This window comes from Neofelis nebulosa, chromosome 15 (genome assembly GCF_028018385.1).
Source record: "Neofelis nebulosa isolate mNeoNeb1 chromosome 15, mNeoNeb1.pri, whole genome shotgun sequence".
NCBI lineage: Eukaryota > Metazoa > Chordata > Mammalia > Carnivora > Felidae > Neofelis > Neofelis nebulosa.
Window position 1 is genome coordinate 45,429,757 of NC_080796.1, and position 25,635 is coordinate 45,455,391.

At 40.1% G+C, this 25,635-nt stretch overlaps 1 protein-coding gene across 5 annotated transcripts in view; it reads left to right on the plus strand.

The window, feature by feature from the left end:
* Positions 1 to 25,635, plus strand: part of NR5A2 (nuclear receptor subfamily 5 group A member 2) — a 139,752-nt gene that overhangs the window by 62,086 nt on the left and 52,031 nt on the right. For all 5 annotated transcript variants that reach the window (XM_058700234.1, XM_058700235.1, XM_058700239.1 and 2 more), the window contains 2 exons: positions 12,830 to 12,949; positions 22,523 to 22,670. In XM_058700234.1, the coding sequence (XP_058556217.1) occupies positions 12,830 to 12,949; positions 22,523 to 22,670 (268 nt within the window). The remainder of the gene's footprint in view (positions 1 to 12,829; positions 12,950 to 22,522; positions 22,671 to 25,635) is intronic.

A 25,635-nucleotide genomic window follows, 5' to 3' on the forward strand; every position in this document is an offset into this window, starting at 1 on the left:
CTTACTTAATTACTTAAATTTGGTACTAACTTCTTTTGTGTGAAGCCCGGAGGTAATGGGGTTGAATAGGGTTCTCATTCTCTCTTCTTTTTTGAAGATGCTTATGTCCCCACCCTCACTTACCTCCATTAGAGAAGCCACCCTTCAATCTAAAAGGTTTTCCTCTCATTTTACGATGAGAATAATGAGGGACATGGAATTCAATACTTTGCATTTCCCTTCTCAGTCATCTTTGTAGGAACTTCTAACCTGTGTGAAAGGATAGCTGTGCTAGCCGTAAGTTCTCTCAGAAATCAGTTTGCTACTTTTCATCTTTCTATTCAGATAGGAACACCAGAGCTGTGGAGTTTACTAAGAGTGAATAAAGGAAAGACCACCTAGAAATAAGGAAGACGTAAAGAGATTGGCCTCAGATTGACTTAGAGAGTCATCATGGCCTCCTGGGAACAGAATCAACAGGCAATTCCTCAGTCTTAGGGAGTGTATAGGAGGGATGTGTTGGATGGGTAGGGAGGAGGCAGTGCAGTGTCATAACCTACATGTTTCCCTCCCTGAATCTAGAATAGAAACAATATGAAAGTAGCAATAAAGGGAAATAGTACCAGAAGGCACATCCACCTCATGCACAGGTGCAATAGAGCAAGGTGTGATATTACTAAAAATCTAGGTCATGTGATTTTGATTCCAGAATCACTTTGTTTGCAGCTGGCGTAGAATGTTTACCCCTTTTAAATGGCCAGAACTGGGGAACTAAAAAAAATTGATCAAAATTAGTGCTGTACAGTTTTGGTGAATTATGTTTCCGTGATAATAAATGTCACTTGTTTTTAGATCTGGGCCCTTTGTTGGGCTCAGGAGTCCTATACTCCACCATTCCAAGCTGCAGAGGGTTGTAGGAAAGGGCATAGGCAACCAGGAGTTATGTGATGATTTAGTTCACCTTTGGGTCTTCTGGAACTGGGGCTAGGCCAGAAAGGGGCTACCCATCCTTTTCAGTGATGACACACAGGAGCACCAAGAAGTTAGGTGCACCACTGTGCAGAGGTCCAGGGCCAAAAGATTTGAGGGGAGGTGGTCCCAAATGCTATTCCAGCGGACACAGCTGGTGGCAGGTGGTTCCCATGGACTACTGGTGGAGTGCCACACGTGTTCTGTTGTGACCAAATAGACACATCCTGACAAAGTTGTATGTGGGCTACTAGGAAAAAGGCCTCAGAATCAAATGAGGTTGTTATTTTCCCTGAATACCTTAAAAGAAAATATGAAGTGAATGCAATCTTATTTCTCTAGGATTCTTCTCCTTCTTGATTCTAGTTGACCCAAAAAAATCTCATTCTTACCTAAATTGGGGCATAAAACAGACACCCTTGGGATTAAGTAAATGCCCAATTTTAGTTCATCTTCCATCCAAGTCACCTGCATAGTCTTTCCCCTCAAATAGGAGAGATCATCTCTCTACATTTTACATTCAAATAATTCCAAGCTTCTATCATTTGGTGTCTATGTTTTTACATTTCCAAAAGCCTTTAATTTTCAAATCACAAACTTCTTTACGTTTGAAATAAAGAAATTAAATTACTGTTACTTTCTTTCCCTGCAAGAAAGAAATTGAGACGGTATTATTAAAAAAATAAACTTCTGGAGGTGCCTGGGTGGCTCAGTCAGTTAAGTGTCCGACTCTCGATTTCAGCCCAGGTCATGATCTTACAGTTGTGAGATCAAGCCTCACGTTGGGCTCCGTGCTAAGCATGGAGCCTGCTTGGATTCTCTCTCTCCCTGTATCTCTGCCCCTCCACTGCTCGTGTTTATGGGTGCTCTCTAAATAAACAAACTTACAAAAAAATAAAAAATAAAAAAATAAACTTCCAGAGAAAAAATAAGATTATTCTTTATTCCTGTATGACAAAAGCATAGTGACAGGGCACTGGACTAGGATTCAGAATACCTGTATTCCCATTCCATTTCTGGCACCTGAGTAACCTTATGTAAATCACACCCCACCTATCCTGAGTTTCCTCTTTTTTAAAATGAAGGAATTAAACTACAGGGGTTACTAGGTCCTTTCAGTGTTGATCAAGCAAATATTAACCAAGCACCTACTGTGCGCCCAGGACCAGGGTGTAGTTCGTAATATATCCATATGGGGATGCCCTCAATTCAGACAGCGTGAAGGGATGCCATTCATAGTGTCCCAGACGGGACATTAGATAGAAGCTATTAGTGTTGTTAACATGCTGAGTTTGGAGCATGTATATTTCTGAATATACGCCATTGAGAGGTTTTTCACAAAGCAGAAATTGGTGGTTATTCTGTCCTTGGGGGCTGACCCTTTGACTCCTGGAGCTCTTTCCTCAAATGTCACCACTTTCTGTGAATCCATTTCTGAGTATCTCTAAAGGCTTGGATTGACCATGTACTTAGCTCTGTGACCTGAAGGGAGAATGTAAATTGTGTGAAGAGACTAGGTCATCCATGTGTCGCTGGGGAGCTGGGTAGAGGAATTCTCCCAGGAGCCTTCGTACCCAGTGAATTCCCACCACTGGATGGTCCTTAAGGACCTCTCCTTTGCCTCTGCCCTAATTTCAGTTGTATTTTTGGTGAGTGATATTTAGGCCACTTGGGTTCTTTCCTCCTTTCTTTGGCCAATTGCCTGATTGAAACGGCCAGCCAAGAAGGACCCAAGGACATTTTAGCTTCTGAAAACTCTTTTTCTGGTTGTGAAATGTAGTCTACAAAGGAAGTTACATTAAGACCTCAGGGAGTCACAGAGCACACTCACCGGAATATCCTCAGCTTCTCCCTTTCTTCTCTACGCTGGTATCCCAAGGACTTCAAGAACATGCCCATTTCACAAGGTGTAGGGCAGCTAAAATGCTCCTTAATTATGCCTCAATCATTGATGTCCAGATAATGGGCCTGCTACATACCTGGAATTCTGTGGCTGGTGGTATTACTGCCTTCAGGCAATAATGAAGAATACAGACATTCTGAAAATGATCACCATATTCACAAATGCTTTCTGGACATTCCAACCAAGCTAAAAGAAAATATATTCATCCTTAAAGGGCTTTGTCTTCATTGCTTGAATAATATCTGCCTGGTTGGACATGTGAGGAACATTGCTTTAATTATACAGAGGAGATTTTTAAACTAGAGAACAGGAAACAGGTAGTGGTCATAAATGAAACAACACCCAGCAAGAGAAAGCACTGGAAAATATTTCACATTAATCTGCCTTAAAATATTTTTCTTTAATCGTTCATCAGCCTTTTCCATCACCTGAAATTTTTTCCTTTGCACTTCATTTCGCATCTCCGGTGCGTTGCCTGCTTTTAATTTTTTAGATTTAAGTTTCACTAGCATTATTAAGGTGCCTGTATGTGCCTGTTACTCAGCTAGGCACATTTACATTTATGTCATTTAAGTATAAGCTGTGAGAGCAGCTGAGGTTTGAAGAGTTTGAATTCTTTGCCCAAAGTTACATGTCAGGAGTGCCGAGATAGGAATCCATGTTTCCGAGCTACAAAGCTCATATATTTCCTTTACAGTGTTTAATGGTCCTGAACTATGCTATTAATGAAGGGGCCTAAAATACATGCATTCTCTCCATTTCTGGATTGTCCCAGTTTATCTTTGGAAAACAGACCATCAGAAATTTGTGCTGCAGGACCAAATTATCTTGTGCCCTCTTAACATTGTCATTGGCTTTAAAAGGAACACTCCCAGGGCACCTGGGTGGCTCAGATGGTTAAGCGCCCAACTTCGCTCAGGTCATCTCACAGTTTGTGAGTTCAAGCCCTGCATCGGACTCCGTGCTGACAGCTCAGAGCCTGCAGCCTGCTTCGGATTCTGTGTCTCCCTCTCTCTCTGCTCCTCACCCGCTCACGCTCTGTCTTTCTGTCTCAAAAATAAATAAACATTAAAAAAAATTTAGAAGGAACACTCCCTGTGAAGCTAAATACCGTGTGCACTTAAGGATGTTGTTTGAGCTTAGTTTACTGCATTATCCAGAGTCCTCCCCGGAAAACTCACAGAGAAATTTCTCACAGGTGTCCAGTACTAAGATAGGCTGTTTTGCAGGTCACCAGATTTTATCTCATGCACACTGCAAATCATGTTAGTAATGGTGCTCTGGCTATAAGGAACCAAAACTGTGGCCCATTTCCAATAACTGAAACCACCCTTATGAAACTGATTTTAGGGACTGATCCTAGCCTTGGCTTCCACTTGTCACTGTACCTTTATTTTCCTTTTATCTTCACTTTCTCATTTATTCCATTATTCATCTTTTATTATATGTACATATAAACTGCTTTAAATATTGTAAGGATATGGCATTTTATACATACATATAATAACTCGGTTATAATAAATAAATATAGTAAGTTGAGTTATTACATATGTAACTCAGTTATACATACAACTCAGACATGCACACAGTATTATATATTCATTTTCAAGTCATTGATTCCATAGTTTAACACTGTGTATGCTGCCTTATACACTAATTACTTGGCATAGATATGTCTTACTTGTTCAATTCATTTATAAGTTCCTTGAGGATAACGTCTTATATTCATTCAAGTCTCAGTAAAACCCAGCTATATTTTGTTTGATTTATTGTTGATTGGGATATGTTCATAATCTGACAAGGTAAGTGACTCCTAGATTAACCATGCTGTCATACAGACCAGCCTTTTTAATACCAGTAGCAGAAATCGGGCTAGGCTGGCCATGAAGTTCATTACTACTCTAATTCCTGTCTTCTTTACTTTGCAAAAGTCCACAACCACATGGAAGAATCACCCCATCATGCTAACTGAATTGTCATGTCAAAGTAACTCTCAGAGAAAGTATCAACATAGCTAACTTTCTACGAGTGGCAGAAACTCTCTTTCCCCCATCTCTTTACATACGTACATGCTTTGGCTTCAAAGCAGTGGAATGCAATGCATTTTATAAGCCACAAGGAAGAATAGTCTCTTTAGTGTTTTGTGTCCGCCTTAATCAGATCACATAAATTATATGTGGATGTATATGTAGACTTAAACAAGAAAGACTACCAGCACCACTGTGTGCACATTTTTATTTTACCCCCCCCCCCAAAATGATGAGCTTACTATTAGCTTATAAGTAATTGATCTTTCAACAAGAAGCTTTTTGAAATGTGGATAAGAGGAGGGGTAAAAGCTGGGAAAAATTTGTCCTTAAAAATCTGAGACCATAGCTACTGTGCTATGTGAAAGAAATTGGCTGAATTCCATTATGCTGTCTCTGATGATACACAATTCAAGTGGTATTTAACAGGTACATACACTGTGCAGTATTCTCTCCAAACCTCAAAGATGTCTCCCACTTATGTAATTATCTCACATTTATTTAAATGAAAAAAAAAAACCTGACATTGATTATCTGGCATTAGCACATCTTTGAATAAAATAATCCTGCATGTGGGGCACCTGGGTGGCTCAGCTGATTAAGCATCTGACTCTTGATTTTGGCTCAGGTCATGATCTCACAGTTTGTGAGTTCGAGCCCCAGATGGGGCTCCGTGCTGACAGTGTGGAGCCTGCTTGGGATTCTGTCCCTCTCTTCCCTCTCTCTCTGCTCATCTCACATGTGTGCTCTCTCTCAATAAATAAATAAACTTAAAAAAAAAAAAATCCTGCATGTGACATCTCTAGGAAATAAGGTATACCAGCCATATGAATGTTCTGGATAAATGGAACTTCCCTTTGGATGCATTAGACTTTGAGAGAAATTTAATAATTTTTGATGGAAGACCTTTACCACAAATCACACCATTCCTTGCTATTGTACCCTGGGTGACAGGGTGGTTTCCTTTGGGGTTCCTTGGCCTGGGGCCTCTGACTGCCTTTGCTGAGTGACTCTGGATTGAGTGTTCAAGAAGTAGAGGCTGGTCTGTTTTATTTCCTGTCTTCTCTCTGTGCTGACAGCTATCTTATTCATTTCCCAACCGCACTCCACTCTTTAACTTGACACCCAATTATGTGGAGGGTGGGGCAGGACTGAGGTGGCCCCACTTCTCTGGAGATTAAGGATATCAGCTGCATGAAAGCCACTTACTTCTCTTTACTCCCCTAGCTTCTGGCCACTCGAGGCCCCCCTAGGCTGAAGGATCAGCAGGCATGCTGGTCAGTAACTGTTCCCAGCATACACTGCTCAGGGAAGTCTGGTTTGGTGGACATCTCAGAATGGAAATCTAGGGAATTTGGAAGAGGTTCATGTCCAGAGGTTTGTGTTTATAAGTTTCTCCCTTTTTGAGAGAAATAATGCTGGTGACTCTGTATATGATGGATGAGAACAAAAGGAGAAGCAGGTAGACTTACAGAGATCCTGGATTCTGTGGGCTGTTGGGCCTCAATGGAAGGTGAAATGAGTGTAGATTGGAAGGGGTTGGTGGAATGGAGACAAAGGACAGATATCATAGTGAAACCCCTCTACCTCCTGCTTCCATGACCTGAGAGGTTACATCAAGGGGGGTGAGGGGGAGGAATCCTTTGTTGTTCCACTCAAGAAACATAGAATAGGGCCAGAGTAGTACAGTGTGCTGGCCAAGCATTGACAGGTCCGTCTTTGTGTTATGAACCAGGAGAAACCCAGTTAGACAGTATACTGGAGCCACTTCAGTAATCTCAGGGCAGAGAAGAACTTCTGGCCATAAATCTATGGGGCATTGTAACAATTGACAGGGGAGTTTTACTGGCTGTTATTTCTCTTGTACAGTATTGTTTTTAGTGCTTGTTTAATCATTGTTAATGTGAAATCATTTTTTTTCTTGGACTTTGTAGCAGTTTATTACAGAGGCAGATAATCAGCAGTGTTCTTTATAAAAACAGTAAAAGATTAAAGCAACTTGTGTGCCTGCCTTGCCCAGAGCACGTTCCCGTTAAGATTTGTGAAGTTGATTTTGATTTGTTTTGAATTTTCTGTCCTTGCTTTTGAATATGCCTTTATAAATGTCACCATTGTCACAAAAGGAAGTATAAAAAAATGGAGGTTCATTTTGAGGGTATTTTTTCCCTTTCTGCCAGGAAGAAAAAAAATGAAATAATAGCTGGATTTATTTGTCATGATTGTGAAGAATCTTCACATTGTTTTTAAATACTTTATTCTAAGAATTATTCTAACAGGAGTTACTGAGAGAAAAAGAAAAAAAGAAAGTTCATTAAGTGATTCTACAACATTAAGTCCTGTATTTAAGTGCCCTCTTTTCAGAAGCTTCCCTGACCCCCTGGGATGCAAAGCAGGGTAAAGACTTCCTCAGCTTTCTTCTGCATGTGTGATTATAATAGCAGATTTACACTTCTGTCTCCTCTCCCTGGACTGTGAGTCTCTTGAAGGCAGGGATCGTGTCTGATGCATTCACCTCAGCCAAGTTTGTAACCGCGGCCCAGAACACCAGACTTAATGATCAGAAATAGACGGGTCCACGTCCACTTTTCAATTACCAATGCACGTCAGTAGAATGTGCTCCTAAAAATATCCTTCTTAAAATTTAACCACAGTGATTCATGATGTCAATTTCCAAATCCCCCTGCCAGAGGAAAAGTGAAATCAGTTTTGTTGCCAGACTATTAAAAGATAAACGGGAGGGGGCAACAGAAAGGTTTTGATAAATTAAATGAGGGCTTGAGAAAGTTCTACACATTTTTCTTTCTCTAATTGTTTGCCCAAATTCACTGTTCTTATGAGAAAGCATGAGTTTCTAATGATTAACATCCTGGGTTGTGGGAGGTGTGCTTCATTAACAATATGTGGATTGTGTTCTTTTACACACTCACCTGTAATGTCAATATAAATAGTTTCTGTGATGAGTAACTAGGTTTCTGAGAGAAGTGTTTCCTTTTATTACAGCTGATAACACAGCGTTGTATGAGGCTGGTATGGCTAACTAGTGAGAGGTTTTGATATATAATGGAAATTATACTCCACTGGTTCCCTTTCTAGGCTCCCCAGATGCCCCCTAAATATTTATTGACAGCATTGATACGTGGAGAATTTACTCAAAGTAGTGGATTATTTTTCTCTTCTTCCCCCTCCCATGCCATGTCACTATAACTCTGCTTTCTAAAGGAAAAATATCTTCAAAATTGCCAGCTTTTCTTATCTAGAGATAGAGAGCAAGTGGGTCATCAAATTTACCCTGCCCTTTTATTCATAGAGCTGCATAAAACCTGTGCCACCCAGAGCACTGTGAAGCTGCATACTCACCAATTTCAAGATAACATGAAATATTGCATAATCAATTATGGAAACTAATGAAATGGAATGTTGGCATGGAAAACCCCCTCAGAGAGTGTTAAAACAAGGAATCAATTGCTCAGGAAGAGTGTTAAAATTACAATCAGTCAAGAAGTCTTTATGAAGGGGCAGCCGAGGGTCCAGACCTGCCAGCCCACGTGGGAAGGGTCGGATATAAGTTACTCGTGTGTTCATTGCTGGGGAAAGACTATTATTTATTCCACAAACACTGAAGGAGTTGCTTGCTGATCTTGTGGGCTAGGTACCAGAGATTCACAGGTGAATAGCAGAAACTTGCAGAAGGGAAGGTTTTCCCTCTTAACAACCATTTATGAAGTACATTTTTTTTTTGCCGGGTGCTGTGGTAGGCACTGTAGGATCTGTGGCCTGACGTTCCGCCCCGTCCTCACGGAGGGCAGACACACACACATGAACAAGCAATTACAGTACTTTGTGAAAACAGGGGCATTACAACAGAGATCCGATGACATGAGTAGTACAAAATATAAAACCAAAAATCAAGTGCTCATATTGAGAAACAGACAGGTTCACCTATTCTTGCAATTTCTGAAGAAGCTGAGGAACCAGGAAATATGCAGATTTTAAAAGCCTACCTATTTTCTTACTGCCTCTGGATGTAGGCAGCTGCAGGCAGAAATGGGGATGAAGAAATACCCAGCCCTTTAGTAAGAAACTTACAGAGGATTGGGCACCTGGGTGACTCAGCCGGTTCAGCGACTGACTTCAGCTTCAGTCATGATCTCACGGTTTGTGAGTCTGAACCCCACATCAGGCTCTATGCTGTTAGCACAGAGCCTGGAGCTTGCTTTGGGTTCTGTGTCTCCCTCTCTGTCCCTCTGCCCCTCCCCCATGTGCTTGTCCTCTCTCACAAAAAATAAATAAATAAAAAATAAATAAACATTAAAAAAAAACTTAACAGAGGATACAGGAAAGCAGAACTTTGGTATCTTCCTTGGCAATTGGCTGGCACTCTTCTCTTTCTCTCTCCCTCTCTCCTTTTCTCTCTCTCTCTCTCTCTCTCTCTCTCTCTCTCTCTCTCACACACACACACACACACACACACAGAGTAAGGCATAAAGTCTGAAAATGGTACACCCCATTCTTTTTCTGAACACGAGACAAAAATATATCATTGTTTGGAAGTGTATCTTCAACATCCCCAAAGAAAAGAAGGCCAGAAGTCTGATTCTGTTTTACAACTGGAACATGGTTTGATGCTGGAAAACTATTACGGCAGTCTTTGTGTCATGTTCTATGTGAAAATAAGGGACCATAACATGCAAATGAAGAGGAAGAACCCCTTAATGAGATGGCTTCCAAAACTATGCTGCTTTTAATTTTCACTCACCGTTTCTCCTTTTCTGTGTGGCCCGCAGATAATCTCCTGGCTCTTTCATTTTTCTAAAATGGGAATAACAAATACACTTTGACATGTCTGTATTCCCCCACCCATGCTGAAATTATCTGCAACATGAACATGTATAATAATTGTTTCTGGGGAGACAATCTCAGGGTGGAGTCTTTTCGGTTTCCCTGAAAAGAGTGCTAAATAAATAATTAAAGCTTCAGACACACACAGACACACACACAACAAAACAAAGAAACATACAGGGGAGCCAAATTGCCCTCACAGACTGATAAATTTGAAATAAGATGCTGATCTTGTTTTTGCTGGAATGAGACTATAATAAGACCCAGTAGAGCAAAGTAAGATTTGTTTTGAAATCACCCCAAGCATATGAGAGAATTCTGGGACTCTGCCCTGGATACTACAACATGTATGTTGCTGGTACATTTGGCCCCAGCTCCTTGTGACAACAGTTTGTGGAGAACATGTAGGTGGATCTAATTAACTGCTGCCCAAAGCCTGACCTGTTACACCACATGTCACTCTGGGGATTTTCCTGGAGAGAAGAACATGACCTCCTATGGCCACTAGACCCCTAAGTAGTAGTTGAGTGAGCATCGTCCCCCACGAGAGCCATTTTCACAAGGTAGAGACCACATTAGTTCACCGTTCTATCCCCGGTCTGGCACTCATACCCACCACACAATCATCTCTTAAAAACATCTTATTTGCTAATTGAATGAAATTCTTCTTGTCAGAACAGACTAACTGGTTCAAAGTATGTGGTTTTTTTTTGTTTTTTGGTTTTTTTTTAAGTTTATTTTGAGAGAGAGAGAGTGAGCAGGGGAGGGGCAGAAGGAAAGGGAGAGAGAGAATCCCAGGCAGGCTCCTTACTGTCAACGCAGAGCTGCATGCTGGGCTCAAACTCATGAACCTTGGGGTCATGACCTGAGCCAAAATCAAGCATTGGATGCTTAACCAACTGAGCCACCTAGGAGTCCCTGGTTCAAAGTATTCCTGATGGAGGTGTTTTGGGAGCCTTTTCCTGATCACAGAGCCTGATTGTAGTTTCGTGTAGTTTCAATTTCTACTACCACTTTTCTCCTTCTCCACAGAATCGATGTGGTCTACCAAGCAGGAGCCCTCTGTTATTTCTTCATTTGTGTATTATTTTACGTTTTATGAAGGGAATTTCCCACCCACAGTCTTAATTCATCCTCACAAAAACTATCTCATGTTTTTAAGTGAGGAAATAAGTCCGAAAGAATTAAGTGACTTGACCAAGTTCTTATAGCTGGGAAGTATAGAACTATGCCTTGAATCCTTCTTTGTACTATGAGTTCAGTGCTCTCTTGAACATATTCACAATGTCCTAGACTCATGGAAATAAAGTTAGTCACAAACTCACTACTAATGAATGTATGAGTGGAAATTTCCCAAGAATCAACAAGCTATCCAGAGTTCCATTGAATGGCCACTTGAAAATGAGTTTGTTAACGGGGTGCCTGGGTGGCTTAGTTGGTTAAGCATCTGACTTTGGCTTAGGTCATGATCTCACAGTTCATGAGCTCAAGCCCTGCTTGGGGTCTCTGCTGACAGCTCAGAGCCTGGAGCCTGTTTCAGAATCTGTGACTCCCTTTCTCTCTGCCACTCCCCCACTCACACTCTGTCTCTCAAAAAATAAATGCTAAAATAAAAAATTTTTAAATGAATTTGTTAAAAGTAAGTCAAATTAATTTCACTTAGAAAACGTTAGCATTGGGGCACCTAGGAAGTTCAGTCCGACTTTTGATTTCAACTCAGATCACAATCCCAGGATTGTGGGATCAAGCCCTGAGTCAGGCTCTGTACTGAGCATGGATCCTGCCTGGGATTCTCTCTCTCTCTCTCTCTCTCTCTCTCTCTCTCTCTTTCTTTCTTTTTCTCTCTCTCTCCCCTGCTCATACACACTCTTTCTCTAAAATAAAATAAAATTTTTTTAAAAAAAATTAAAAAAAAAATTTTAGCACCTCCTCATGTAATTTGGAGACAACCTAGAACTTGAGAGAGAGAGAAAATTTTTTGGGCATACCACTTAACCTCTCTGAGACCCTATTTTTAAATTGAATAGAATAAATTGAATAGAATGATACCAGCTTGGCTAACTTCAAAGGCATGTTCTGTCAGTCAGGTCTAAACCAATGCACAAAAAACGCTAAAAACTATGAAGCAACATCTCAATGTCAGATGTTATTTTTATAAATACACAGTGTATGTCTAGAGGTGGCCACCACATTTGGAAAAACCAGGGTCTTTGGCTGGTATATGTTACGGAATGAAGAACAAACTATTACAAGTAGCCATATGATTGGGTGAATATGCTCGTCACATTTAGACCGTGGATATGTGAGCTGTACATGAAATAGGTATGGGTTTGTCATTGAAGAATCCAGTTTCCTGGAGGACAAGATGAAATAAGAATAAAATGCCCACTGGGACACAGCACATTTCATTTTCTTCATGGAGTCCTCTGAGGGAGATAATGTTCTTGGTTCATTTTTCAGTTCTGGAAACTGAAGTTTAGAGAGTTTGTGGGAAAATCGTCCAAATCGTAAAGCAAATGCAGGGTAGCATCAAGACTATGGCTGGTGATTGTTTGGTTCAAAGTCTAGCAAGGTTTGGACTTCCGATCAACACTGATGACAAAGCATGGCAGTGTTCCTCTGTCTCCAAAAGTCATTTGTGCTGGCATGCTAGTTGTCTCTTATATAAATCTTCTCAGTTTGTCAGCTTGCAAGTATCTATATACTATTTCAGCTTTGGGTCAATGTATTAAACTCTAGACACATAAGCACAGGCTATTTGGGGTCATTCCAGTGGGGTCTACTGAGGACAGAGTGAGGCGCCTGTACCTCCCATAAGCAAACTCTAATAGCTCTGTTAACGTTGGACAGACCGTTCTAATGGAGGACCTTTTCCTAGCAGCTCATTGATTATAAATACTACTCTTAAGTATTCATACGTGGCTTAAAACGTATTTGTCCAAATGAAAATAATGATTTTCAGGAGCAGCGGTGTAAACCCCAAGCATCTATGCTGTGGCAACCGTCGGCGGAGAGTTCTTGGCTTATAGCGAGTTCTCTTATGCAGAAAATTATGCAAAGACAAAAAATGTGGTGAATAACTGTGCCATTTTTTTTTCTATTTCTTTTATAGGTTGATGACCAAATGAAACTGCTTCAGAATTGCTGGAGTGAGCTCTTAATTCTCGACCACATTTACCGACAAGTGGTACACGGAAAGGAAGGATCAATCTTCCTGGTTACTGGGCAACAAGTGAGTATAGAGAATCAAAAAAAAAGAAAAAAAAAGAAAAGTCTTTTTATTAAGCATGTTCAGAATGGCAGGAATTTAACTAGGTCAGAAGCACTCTGGTGCTTTGAAAGGGAGAGATTGGCTGTACATAATTTAGAAAAGCTGGCTTGGTGCACTCTGTTCCTACACTGATGATTACGGTTAAACTTGTAAAAGCAAACATAATCACAAACATTCTGCTGCTTTCAGTCTGCTGGGATTGAAAGTTGTGCTTTGAAGGGTCCAAACAATTGCTAAATCAGAATTCACGATTAGTACCCAGCATTTTTTCCACGAGCTTCTGCATTAATCTATCACACTTGTTTATCAGCCATTAAAAAAGCTTATACGTTGTGGAATCTTTACTGTCTTGAAGTCATAGTGGTGGGAAAGACTGATTCAAATATCATATATAAACTAAATGTTTGGCATAAAGGCAAGCACGTGAAAGGGGACAGGGGTTTGAGTTTTCAAGAGCCAGCCATCATTCAAAACAAAGGCAGAAAAAATTACTGTTAGGTCCTACACCTTTCTGAATTGATGTTTGTCAGTCAACAAATATTTACTGAACGTCTGACGGTGTGCTAGTCACTATTCTAAGGTTTTGGCAGGTACTAGTGAACAACACAGAAAAAGACTGCTACCCTCGTGAAACTTAGCATTATAGTAGGGAGAAGCTGACAATAAAGAATAATCCTATAAGAAATCTATATATAAGGAACATATACTGTATTTGAGGTCCAAGTGCTGTTGAATAAAGGAAGAAATGGAAAAAAGAAACAGGAAGTTCTGTGCAAAAGAGAATCAGCACACATCCATGGGCATATGTTGCATTGTGACCCAAGGATGGTAGTGTTAAATAGGAGTGGTTGATTTGGTCTTATTGAGAAGGTGATATTTTAGCAAAGACTTGGAGGAGGAGAGATAGTTGTTGGCTTCATGGACCTAAGTCCAACTTTACAGGATTTTGGCATGTCCCTCCCATTTCATAGCCTTCATTCAATAACCGATGTGTTATTAAAATAAATGCATGGAGCATAGGGCTTCCCTAAGTCCATTGGGTCATTCCTATTCAAGCATCACTGCCGTGTTCAGCAATGCCTCAGTACTTCAGGACTCAGGCACCGTGATCTTTTACATCCAGCCATAAATGTTTATGTGCTGTGAAACCACAGCAGTGCATATTTGAAAATGAGAGGCTGTCTCCACACCATTTGCTGTATTATTAATAAATCACATTTTCCCAATCAAATTAAAGGCAAGCACTATTTCAGAGTTTTTGCAAATTGGATCAATTCAACCATCTCCATCACTGTCTGGTCCCTGCTTTCTGTACATCTCTTGAGAAGAGCCTTCTAGACGAGAAAATAAAGTCTCATGGGCTTGACGTCTTGCACTTTGAAATTTCTGTTTAACATTTTCGTCCAGTGACCCAAGTCTTTGGAGAAAACGTACCCATTTCTAGAGTTTAATCACTGGGTATGACTCCTAGCCCCCTCTCCCTCCTGTATTCCCCCATCCCTGCCCAAGTAGAAATTGCATTAGAAGAAGACTCAGCCCACAGATTAATTTGATTTCATTTCCTTCCGAGTTTCAGAAATCAAATGAGTTTGTGCAGTTCTTTCTCAAAGCACTTCCATTCTTGCTCTTTAGAAATACTCCTTATTTCACATTTCATTTTGCCTTAAGTGCTGTCCCTGGGTTAAAGTAATTACCATTTAAAAAGTAGAGAAAGTGCATTTCTTCTCTCTGATTTTCAAAACCAAGAACACTCAGGAATAGATGGTTATTTATAGTCTTTAGTATCAATTATTGCTACTTCATGTTTTGCCATCACAACAGAATAGAGAACTCCCTGGTGGAGAACTAGTTCTTACCGCACACCTTTCCTGCCACCCAAATTCTTGTAGCTCTCTCCTCCGCCCTTCTAAAGTGAGTAACATTTGCATCAAACCCCTCCCCTTCCCCTTTCCATCCAATCCAATGAATTGTAATGATTCATTATAGTATAGTATAGTATAGTATAGTATAGTATAGTATAGTATAGTAATGATTCATTATAATCAGACATTCTTATTTACGAAAATTGTGAAACAAATCTTCTATTCTGTTTTGGAACAGAGTAGACAAAGCATTTTGAACGTATCTCCCGGCTTCTTGCAATTTACACCTTTTTTTTTTTAAAGATCTAATTGGCTTTATTAAGCGATTCATGAATCCAACAATATTTCATCTCCTAGAATTTCTTAAGTAAAAGCAAAAGAAGTGCTACAAAGGAAGACTTCCAAAGCATGTGACCGTTCCAACAGAATGACAAAGATATTTTAATGTGGGGTCATAAACTTATTTTTACATCTCCACAGTACCTATTTAGTGCTGAATATGTGAGGTGCATGATAAATATTAGCTGATGGTACTAAATTAGAACCATTCTATCTGTAACCTAAGTGCTTAATTAAAACAAGTTAACTTGCACTCAACACCCAGAGTATTAATCCCCTCCATGTTCCCACATCTCATCTACACTGTCTTACAACTTCCCATTTTCTGTCGTGGGGCTGAGACACCAGCACAGGTCCTACATTACTAAGTCACTTTTTTACTGTAGGAGACATGCACTGCTTCCCACCCCGAGATGCAGGGAGATACTGAGAATGTTAAATATAATTTTCTTAGAATGATAAACACTTCCCTGATTACCGTGGGGAAACCTAGATTTGTTGTTGTTGTTGTCGTTAAAGCAACAATGACAATAATACAGGATTTGGAGTATGCTAATTTTAGGAAGATCAGGAAAGCAGTGATGAAAGGATGAAAGGAAGTGCAAGAGTAGAGCAATATGCAGGGTGGGGGGAATGATTTTTAAAAGGAAAAGGCATGGAGATGGCTGAAGAAAGCAAAAATAAGAGAGAGAGAGAGAGAATTTCCTTCGTTTATAGACTAACAACAATTGAACTATGGGTAGAGTATATCTTTGTTACCAGTGCAGACTCCTTTTTCTCTGGTATGAAAATGGTGTGTGTGTGTGTGTGTGTGTGTGTGTGTTGTACACATGTGGTCTAGTTTAGAGGTGAACTGACCTGTGTTCAAGTCCCCATTCCAAAACTTACTAGCTGTGTCATCTTGAGCAGCCCCTCTTTCTCTCCAAGGTTGAGTGTCCTCGCCTATCCAGTGGGGACTGTAGTGGAAACCACCTCACAGGACTATAGTAGGAATTACAAGAAATAGTTCTGTAAAGTGCAGATGTGAAAATTAGAAACTATCAAAACTAAGCTGGCATGTAGCTGACAGTTATGAAGTCAACAACCGTATGAAGAAAGTACTATTATTATCATTATTATTATCCCCATTTTGCAGATGAGGAACTGAGGCAAAAAGAGGTGACGTATTTGATTCAAGGCCAAAACACAACTATAAATAGTGGTAGAATATTCAGATTGAGGCAGCCTTGTGCCAAACTTTGTGTTCTTAACCAACATACCAGACTGTTCTTCTGTATGGTTTTAGATGTACAGAGCTTGCTGTCACCATAGGCTCTCAGTTTGGTCTTCGTGTATCATGTCAGTGCCTGACCCCTTCTATGGAACTTCCAAGCAAAACATTCATTTCTTTTTCAGTGAGCCTGCATAAATAAATGTTTTTGTTGTATATATATTTTTTGGTGTGGCTTTGTAAACACATTGTAAAAACAAATATAAATTTTCCCAGGAGTATTTTCACCTGTTTATTACTTACTGTTACGAAGTTACTTCAGCATGAAGAAAATGCTAGAAAAAAAGAAAAAGGGTCATTCCTAATGCCACCACCCTGAATCAGCTGTCTTTGTTGAGTTTTCTTCCAATCTTTGGAGAAAAGTGTTTTAAATGTGGGTTTTTCTTACTTTCCTAAATCAAATAATTCATCTGCCACTGAAACACATTGACCTACTACCACAGATTTGTGCAGAATGTGAACTTTGAAACAATGATAGAAGCCTGTTTCCATGATGCGTCGTATAGAGTCAGGATGATATCGTGGTGAAAAAATTCCACAGAATTATTTCAATAAAGCAAAATACCTGTATGAACAGCTTAACACTCACCTAGGGGAGAGGAACAGCTTTATTCATTTAGCTAAAAATATTCCTGAGGGCCTATCAAAGATGTGAGGGGGAAAATTAGACACAGTCCTGCACTCGGTGATAAGAGGTGTAATTTATCATGTAATGATGGTGATGACTGACCCTCGCAGAGTGCTTTGTACTGTGCACTTTCACAGGAAAGCCGCGTGACACAGGTTCAGATAAGATGGGAGGAAGGTTCAGTGGAAGAAGTGCAAAGGGAATCACATGGGCATTTGAAGCTGTCCAGATTCCACTTCTAGAAGGAAGTGCCTTCTTTCCAAAGTGAAGGTGCTTGACCAGACGCCTTTGCAGGTTGAAGCAGACACCATTGCTTAAATCCTGCCGGGGTTAGAGGAGCAATGACAAAGAATTTCTGGATAGAACTTTACCTAAACTCCACCACCTTTTACAGCCTCAACCGGAAGAAATAACGGGACTCCCAAATTACTCATTAGAAATTTCCAGGTTTGCGGTGCCTGGGTGGCTCAGTCAGTTGAGCGTCTGACTCTTGGTTTTGGCTCATGGTGTGTGAGGCCATGAGCTTGTGTGTCGGGCTCTGTGCTGGCAGCACAGAGCCCGCTTGGGATTCTCTCTCTCCCTCTCTCTTCCCCTCTCCTGCCCTCTCTCTCTCTCTGTCTCTCAAAAATAAATAAATTAGCATTTATGTATAACAACAACAAAAAGAAATTTTGAGGTTTATTTACAGAATTTTCTCAACTTCCCTGTGATTATTTCTTCTGGAACAAATGAAAATGTTTATGCTGAGTATTTTAAGATGAACAGTCATATAAAATATGCCTCAGTCCATAATATCAGGGCTATCATCCTGACACAAAGGAAACCCAGGAAGAGATTTTTTGTCACCTTGAGACTGCATGTCGGGTCCATGCAATGCTTGATAGCAGCTCTGCTAGACAAGCTGAGGAATGTGAGGCCCCAGGTGTTCTTTGATCCCGTGTTCTGGCATTTTCCTACTGAACTCAGCTCATGGTAAATAAGGTACATTTATTGCAACAGAGGAGGAAGAAAAAGACTAGACTTAGTTAGCTTTTTTTTTTTTTTAATGTTTGTTTACTTTTTGAGAGAGAGAGCACAAGCAGTGGAAGGGCAGAGAGGGAAGGAGACACAGAATCTGAAGCAGGCTCCAGCACGATGCGGGGCTTGAACCCATGAACCACGAGATCATGACCTGAGCTGAAGTCGGCCACTTAATTGACTGAGCCACCCAGGCGCCCCAAGATTAGACTTAGTTTTAAGAAACAGTTCCAGGGAACTGCTTCTTGGAGCTTGAAGAGAGAGAAGAAAAGTTAGATAAAACAGCGCCACTTTTCTCCTAAGTCCCATGACTAGTGTACTGCCTAGCACAGTATGTTTGCTACATAAATGTCTGCACAATTGAGTCCCTTCATGGTTCACTGAGAACTAGAGGAACTGAAATAATCCCACTGCAGACAGCAGCCCCGGGCTCCACTACCTAGTATTAAAATGAGGATTTGGTGATTCACACCAAATTTCTTGCTTAAACCTAAGGTCAGCTGTTAAGCTTTCATTATATCTTTTAATCAGTCATCTACGTAAGCATATATTAAAAATCTTGTTAAGCAAAAAGGAAATAACGATTATCAGTAGTATTACTAATAATTAATATTATTAGTATTATCAGATCGATTCTATACTTTTATTCTTTTAAACTATGACAAAAATTCATTTCTATTCAGTGTTTTAAAAGTATATGCACATAGGGCGCCTGGGTGCCTCAGTTGTTTGAGTGACCGACTTCTGATTTTGGTTCAGGTCGAGGGAATAGAGCCCTGCGTCGGGCTGTGCGCTGAGCCTGGAGCCCAAGGTTCTCTCTGTCTCTCTGTCTCTCTTTTTCTCCCTCTCTTCTCTTCCCTCCCCCTCTACCCCTCTTCCTGCTTGCATTCTCTTTTTCTAAAATAAAAGAAATACATGTACATAAGACATATCTGTGTGTACATAATACTTGTGTGTGTGTGTGTGTGTGTGTGTGTGTGTGTGTGTGTGTGTGTTAACAATAGAGTAGTTTAAGGTGGGATCGCTTTTCGTATTTGCATATTGTAACTAATTAACAGCCACTGTAATATCATCCCAAGGGAAAGGTCCACTGGCAACTTCTTCATTATCTTCTATCATTGTGTCATATTAAAATGACAGGCATCTTACAGTGTATATAAGTCATCAAAAATTTCGGCTGTTAGAACTAAAAAACTAAAAGCAATTTAGCTAAAACTGTTTCTACCTTCATGATGATTGAAATTTATCCATAGGGGACATCAGCTTATAGTATTTCTTCAATATCTGCCTTGAATTTAATGGCACGAAGATTACATGTAAGAGAGCAATAAATTAATTTTACTAAGTACATAAAAGACAAGGCCAGCTGCTCCTGAAATGGGCACAAACTCTGCCCTCAACAATGAAAACATAATTATGTGCGTAATAAAATGTAAGGAAGTTGCAGATGTGTGTGCTGTTTCAGGAATAAATCACCTATCCTCCTTCAGAGCCGTGCAATTTGATAAATTATCCTTGAAGGAAATGTTATTGGAGCTCCCATTTAATAAGCATGTTTGAGCTTTCAAATTAGCATGTAAATAAATGTATAGCTGGAAAGTTGTTGGTATGCCGATTGATTTCCTGAAGTTCATCTAACTATAGAATCTTGTGGAACAATTTCAGTTTCTATTGGTTTAGTGTACTATGTCTTGAAGTGTAAAGTACTAGGAGTTGAACTTATTATCACATCCCTGTTAGAACTGCACATATATCAGGGCGCCTGGGTGGCTCAGTTGGTTAAGCGTCAGACTCTTGGTTTGGGCTCAGGTCATGATCTCACAGTTCATGAGTTCGAGCCCTGTGTCAGGCTCTGTGCTGACGGCTCAGAGCCTGAAGCCTGCTTGGGATTCTGTCTCCCTCTCTCTCTCTGCCTCTCCCCTGCTCTCTCTCTTTCTCTCTCGAAAATAAACAAATAAACATTTAAAAAAACTGAAAAAAAAAAGAACTGCACATATATCAACTTTTAATTAACCTGTCTTTTAAAAAAATGATTTTAGGTTCTTGTTACAATGTACTACATTTTCAAGTAGGAGGTTCTCCTATTTGAACCTATTGCATACTTGTTGGAACTATATACATATCGACACTCAGTTAACTTTATCCTAATAATGAGAAAAGTTAATTCATAGTGACAGATTTGTGGTTTATTTTAGTGCACCTTCCTCGCTTAAGGCTTAACTGGTGATTTTGATTAACATGTGCTCTGTACATAGTATGCTACTCAGCTGCGGCGCATTCAACAATTGATGCCGAGCTTGAATTGGTAGTATTACCCCAGGTACTCTCATTTCCTGGTGGTCCCAGAAGTGGGGGGCACCTTATTATCATCTACCTTCACTGCATTATTTAACGTTCAGGGCCCTAAGGGATGGAGTTCTCATAAGACCTGCCTAAGACGCTTTGTTTGTACGTGGCCATGTCGGCCCAGATCTCTGCCTATCTTGTCCCAGTTTTCTTTGGCCTTCGCGACCCTACAGGACCTTCCCGCTGTCATTCCCTCACCTGTCCCATATGTCTCTGTAGGATTTATATTATTATTATCTGGGGTAGTTAGACGATGTGTATAATAAATTTTGAAGAATTTAAGGCTCAGGCACCACTTTTAAGTAAAGCAAAACTTCCCCGGAGTAGAAAGTTCCCTTGTAAGAGAACTGGCAAAATGATAGTTGAGACATGCCTTTGGGTGCTACACAGATACTCACAGAGTGCTCCACTGTGTTCTTCTGCTTGTCCTCTCTGCTTCCAGCTCACAGTTCAGGTTGCCCTCTATACTGGCCTTTGCCTTCACACATTCTCAGAAACCAAAGAGTTCTTAGAACACTTGATGTTTAAATGTAGCAGACAGGTGCCAGCACATGAACAGAGCTGGTAGGACAGTGCTGTGCCTGATACAACAGCATACCTAGAACACACATTAACTGTGGCTTTTTCATGCATAGTTGACTCTTTATAAACTGATTGACACCTTCGGGGGTCATCTTTCCACTGACTCATAATTTTTCCCACTCTTGAAAAAGGTTTCTGTACACCCAGTATTCTCTAGTTAAAGCTGAAAATTCAACTCATCATATTTACACAATAAAAAAAAATCCATTCTGCCTTGTTTTTAATTGCAAATTCTACTCTAGGGACTCGTTCTCCTGCTTAGGAGGCAGCCCTGTGCCTTCTCCTGGAGAAGCAAGTGCAGTCAATTATGGTAATGAAATGTCAATAAATATAAAAATTTAATACAGTCTGCTCCGGGTGAGTGGCAGATGAGGACTTGCCTCCCAGACAAATTTGCTGCTGCTGCAAATATTAAATGCACCTAAAAGAGTATCTGGTTGCCTGAGAGCTCTCCAGTACAAAAAGGATGGCGGTATCAGGTACCAACTGGGCTTTCCCATTATGCTATAATTGCAGCAGCAAAGCCAGTACCATCATTGACAGCCATCCCAACATCTTAACTTATTATTCTAAGCTGAACTTTTTATGTCCCCATGAATAATCTAAGATTGATGCATTACAGCACCCTTTTTTTTTTAATGAAGAAGAAAATAAGCCTTTTTTGTTTTGTTTTCCAAATCAAGAAATTCTTTTTTCTTTTAAATGTTTATTATTTTTGAGAGAGAGAGGAAGAGAGAGAATCCCAAGCAAGCTCTGCTCTGTCAGCGCAGAGCCCAATGTGGGGCTTGAACTCGAGAACCCGTGGGATCATGACTTGAGCCAAGAGCAAGAGTCAGATGCTCAACCGACTGAGCCATCCAGGCACCCCAAGCAGTTATTTTTCTTAATACGATCATTGCCGTCTTTAGAGAAAAATGTATTAATAATCATATGAAAAGAGTTGTTGCTTTGTAGGAAGCAACAAGCTTAAGAATAATCTAAATGTGATTCTTTCATCATCCACAAGCATGCATTCTTGAACAATGACTACTTTAAAATATAGTCTCTTAATAAAATAAAAATAGAAACCTATCTCTGCCTTCACTTTCCTCATGCACTGGTTAATATCATCACGTGCTCACAGAATGCTATTCTGGATTCACTTTGTATGGATCGTACATTTTTCTTTAAACTTACTTGTGAGAGTTAAAAATTTTAGCCTACCTGGTAATGTCTTGTCACAATAGAAAAAAGATGAAGGTATATACCTGTAAAATTTAGGTAGGCAAAAAATCTGTTCCCTACAAAACTTATCAGAGTGATTAGGTTTTTTTCAGAGTAATTATGATACATTTCAAAATAATAGCATGTGTCCAACTATTTTCACAGGTAATGCCTCCTCTGTTGTAAATCTATAGTGGAATCTGATTTTACCCACAATTCTTAAAAGTTTCAATTAAAATACATGTTTCTGATTCTGATAGTCACAAAACTGTCATTCTGTGTTGCAGGTGGACTATTCCATAATAGCATCACAAGCTGGGGCCACCCTCAACAATCTCATGAGTCACGCACAGGAGTTAGTGGCAAAGCTTCGCTCTCTACAGTTCGATCAACGAGAGTTTGTGTGTCTGAAATTCTTGGTGCTCTTTAGTTTAGGTAAGGAATCCTTTCTCATACTACGTACAGCCAAATGTTACTATATGATGCCAGTCTCGGAGTGTCTTGAAGTCAATGCACGTTTTTGTTCTACCAAGGTAATGCCCTTCTTTTCAAATCACGAAATCTTCAAGCGTGAATATATTTTTATGTATATCCTTCTGCATGATTCATAGCTTGTTAGTAGGTGGGTTAGGGGTGGAAAAGGAGTTATTAGACTGGAGTCCTGAATTTTCTCTCATAATGGACATAATGAGTAAGCAGCAGTTATATAAAACTGTGTCAGAAGGTTGAATGGAGATTGCTTAGGAAGGATGTATGGTATCGAATTGGAGCCATCCTTCTGCTATTGATGATTTCTATGTGCCTTTTGTTGCAGCTTGCAAGCTACTGCTGTTTTTACTGTAAATGATGGATAGTAATTAAAAGCCTGTTTCTTAAATCTCTATCAGGATTAACCAGAGAATGTTTATAACCAGATGCATCACTATGCAAGTATAAAAGATGATGGTTGTCAAGGGGAAAGGATGCTTCTTTAGGAAAGCTTTGGAGAAGAAAGATAACTAAGCAAGACAGATTGGCTAAATCAAGGTTCTCAGTGAGTCAGTTGAGAAAAATCACCACTGCTTGGAATAAAAAAAGGATTAAGGAGATGGATTTTTATTGACTTCAAAGGAACAGATTTTTCTGCCTGTCCCATACTAGATTTCTGTATTTTGTTGGCTTAATAAAGCCAACTTAAATAAACTTTTTGCCAAGTCCATTTATTACTTATTGGCAGACAGCTGAGGGAGGCAACTTCCCCCGAGTGAAAACACTGCAGAAATCAGATTTACCAACATATGTTTTTTCTTTAGTCTTCAGTTATAAGATAGTTGTGAATTCATAGCCGAAGAAATAAAACAATAAAACAAACTGCGAAGTAAAACAGATGTGTCTACTCTCCAAATTTGGTACTTTCATTTTAAAATTCTTCGTGACAGCACTGTACAACTGTTGCTAATAAAGGGATAGTTTGAAGTAATAGAACCAGAGTTAATTTTTCACATGTAGTCAACATTTAAAATAAAAAGAACGTTTTCATATTTTGGAAAATGTGATAAATATAGCAAAGAGAAATGTTACTGAAAATTTAAAAAGACAACAGAATTTCATAGATGTGGTGTTCAAAGGTTTGCAACGCCAGGACTGGATCCTGTGTGGTTTCTGTATTAACCACTATAAATAGGAAAGTTCTACTCAAGTAAGTCTACATCTTTTACCCATGAACAGTGTTTAGAAAATCAAGAGGAAGATCGCACAGGCCTACATGCTGTAATCTCACAAATCATTCTGGTTTATGGCAAGATCTTCGTCTTTTCGACTAGCGCCTTTTGATCAGTAATTAAATGGAAAACGTGGTAATGTATGTGTAAGAAATCTTACAGCATCTTAGGGACAAAATATTTAAAGAGAGTCCTGTCACTTCAATTGTATTTTAAATTAGGTGAATAACTGCATTGCATTTGAAGATGGAGAGATTAACCATGAACCGTGTTTCGTTTTCCTCCCTTTTAATCTTTCCTTCATCGTTTTTCAAAATTCTTATGTTCTCTGCCAGTACAATGGAAGTAAGGGTGGGATGGTGGTCCTGAAGTGCTTGTAACCTCTGAACCTTACAAATTACCATCCTGAACCATTGGGCCCTATATTTACCAGAACCTCAGCCGCACACTCTCTTATTTGATTGTGTTCAAGAGCTAGTAGGAGATCAGTGTGGCCTGAGGGAAGCCTCAGTTATGGCCAGAGTGGTGGGCAAGAGCCCAGTCATGGAATGTCTTAAGGCATTCAACAAATGTGTACTGAACCTGGATGCCACTGAATAACGAGCTCAGTGTCCCTTAAAACTACACCTGTTTGTTGCTTAAGGGGAAAAAAGGAAAGCATGGCTTTCATGTCAGAGGTACATAGAGTTTTGGCTTAGAGTTTATTTTTGAAGAAGCAAGAAACAGTAACTGGCAATAAAGTGCAGGTAGTTTCCAATTTGCATATGGAAAACATTTTCCTCCAGAGAAACAATAAATAAGCTTTTTTTGGCAGTTTTATTGAGGTATGGGGACAGTTAACCTTTAGGTACCTGGACTAACCCCGAACACCTGTTACTCCTGTAATGGGAATGAAATCCTAGCAGAGCCACCTTTGAAAGGCACAGCAGCGTCCAGAGTCAGTACCTGCTATCTCAAACCCTCATGAACCTTGCAAGCCCCAGCCCACCCCAGCCCACCCCAGCCCCATCAAGTCTGAAAACGGATGTTTTGATCCCAGCCCAGCCTTGAGCCTCTCTGATCCTGGAGGAAAATGAGGACTTTGTGGACTGATCAGTGGTCAAGCGCGGCGCTGAAAGAGGATTATAGTAGTATTCTCTTGGGAGATGAAACAGTGTTTCCCACCTAGATTTGGTGAGGGCAAGTAGGACGTGAGCCCAAGTAGGCACAACATTTTAAGCCAGAAGATTGGCTGATGCAAAAGCGTGAAGGCAAGTGAGAGCAAGATGAGTTCAAGAGCTAGTAGGACATCAGTATGGCTTGAGGGAAGCCTCAGTTATGACCAGAGTGGTGGGCAAGAGCCCAGTCATGGAAAGTCTTAAGGCATTCAACAAACGTGTACTGAGCATTACTATGTTTCTGGTGTTAAGATAGGCATTGGGGATGCAGTGGTTAACAAAAAGAGGTGCCATGGTCTTCATTCTCTGGGCATTTAGAAAGTATAGCCAAATTCTTTAAAAAAGGAGTTAGGTGGGTAATGTAAGTTGATTTGCTTTTCTGGAAGTGGTACGGAAAGTGGACTGGAGAGGAACAAGGATGGAAAGTATATTTGGGGTTGGTTTTAACAGTCCATAGGATGCAAACCATGGGAAATGACAGGAGGAAGAAGTCCCACATGAGTCCCAGGTTTCAGGGTGCTTGAACCAGAATAGAAGACTCTA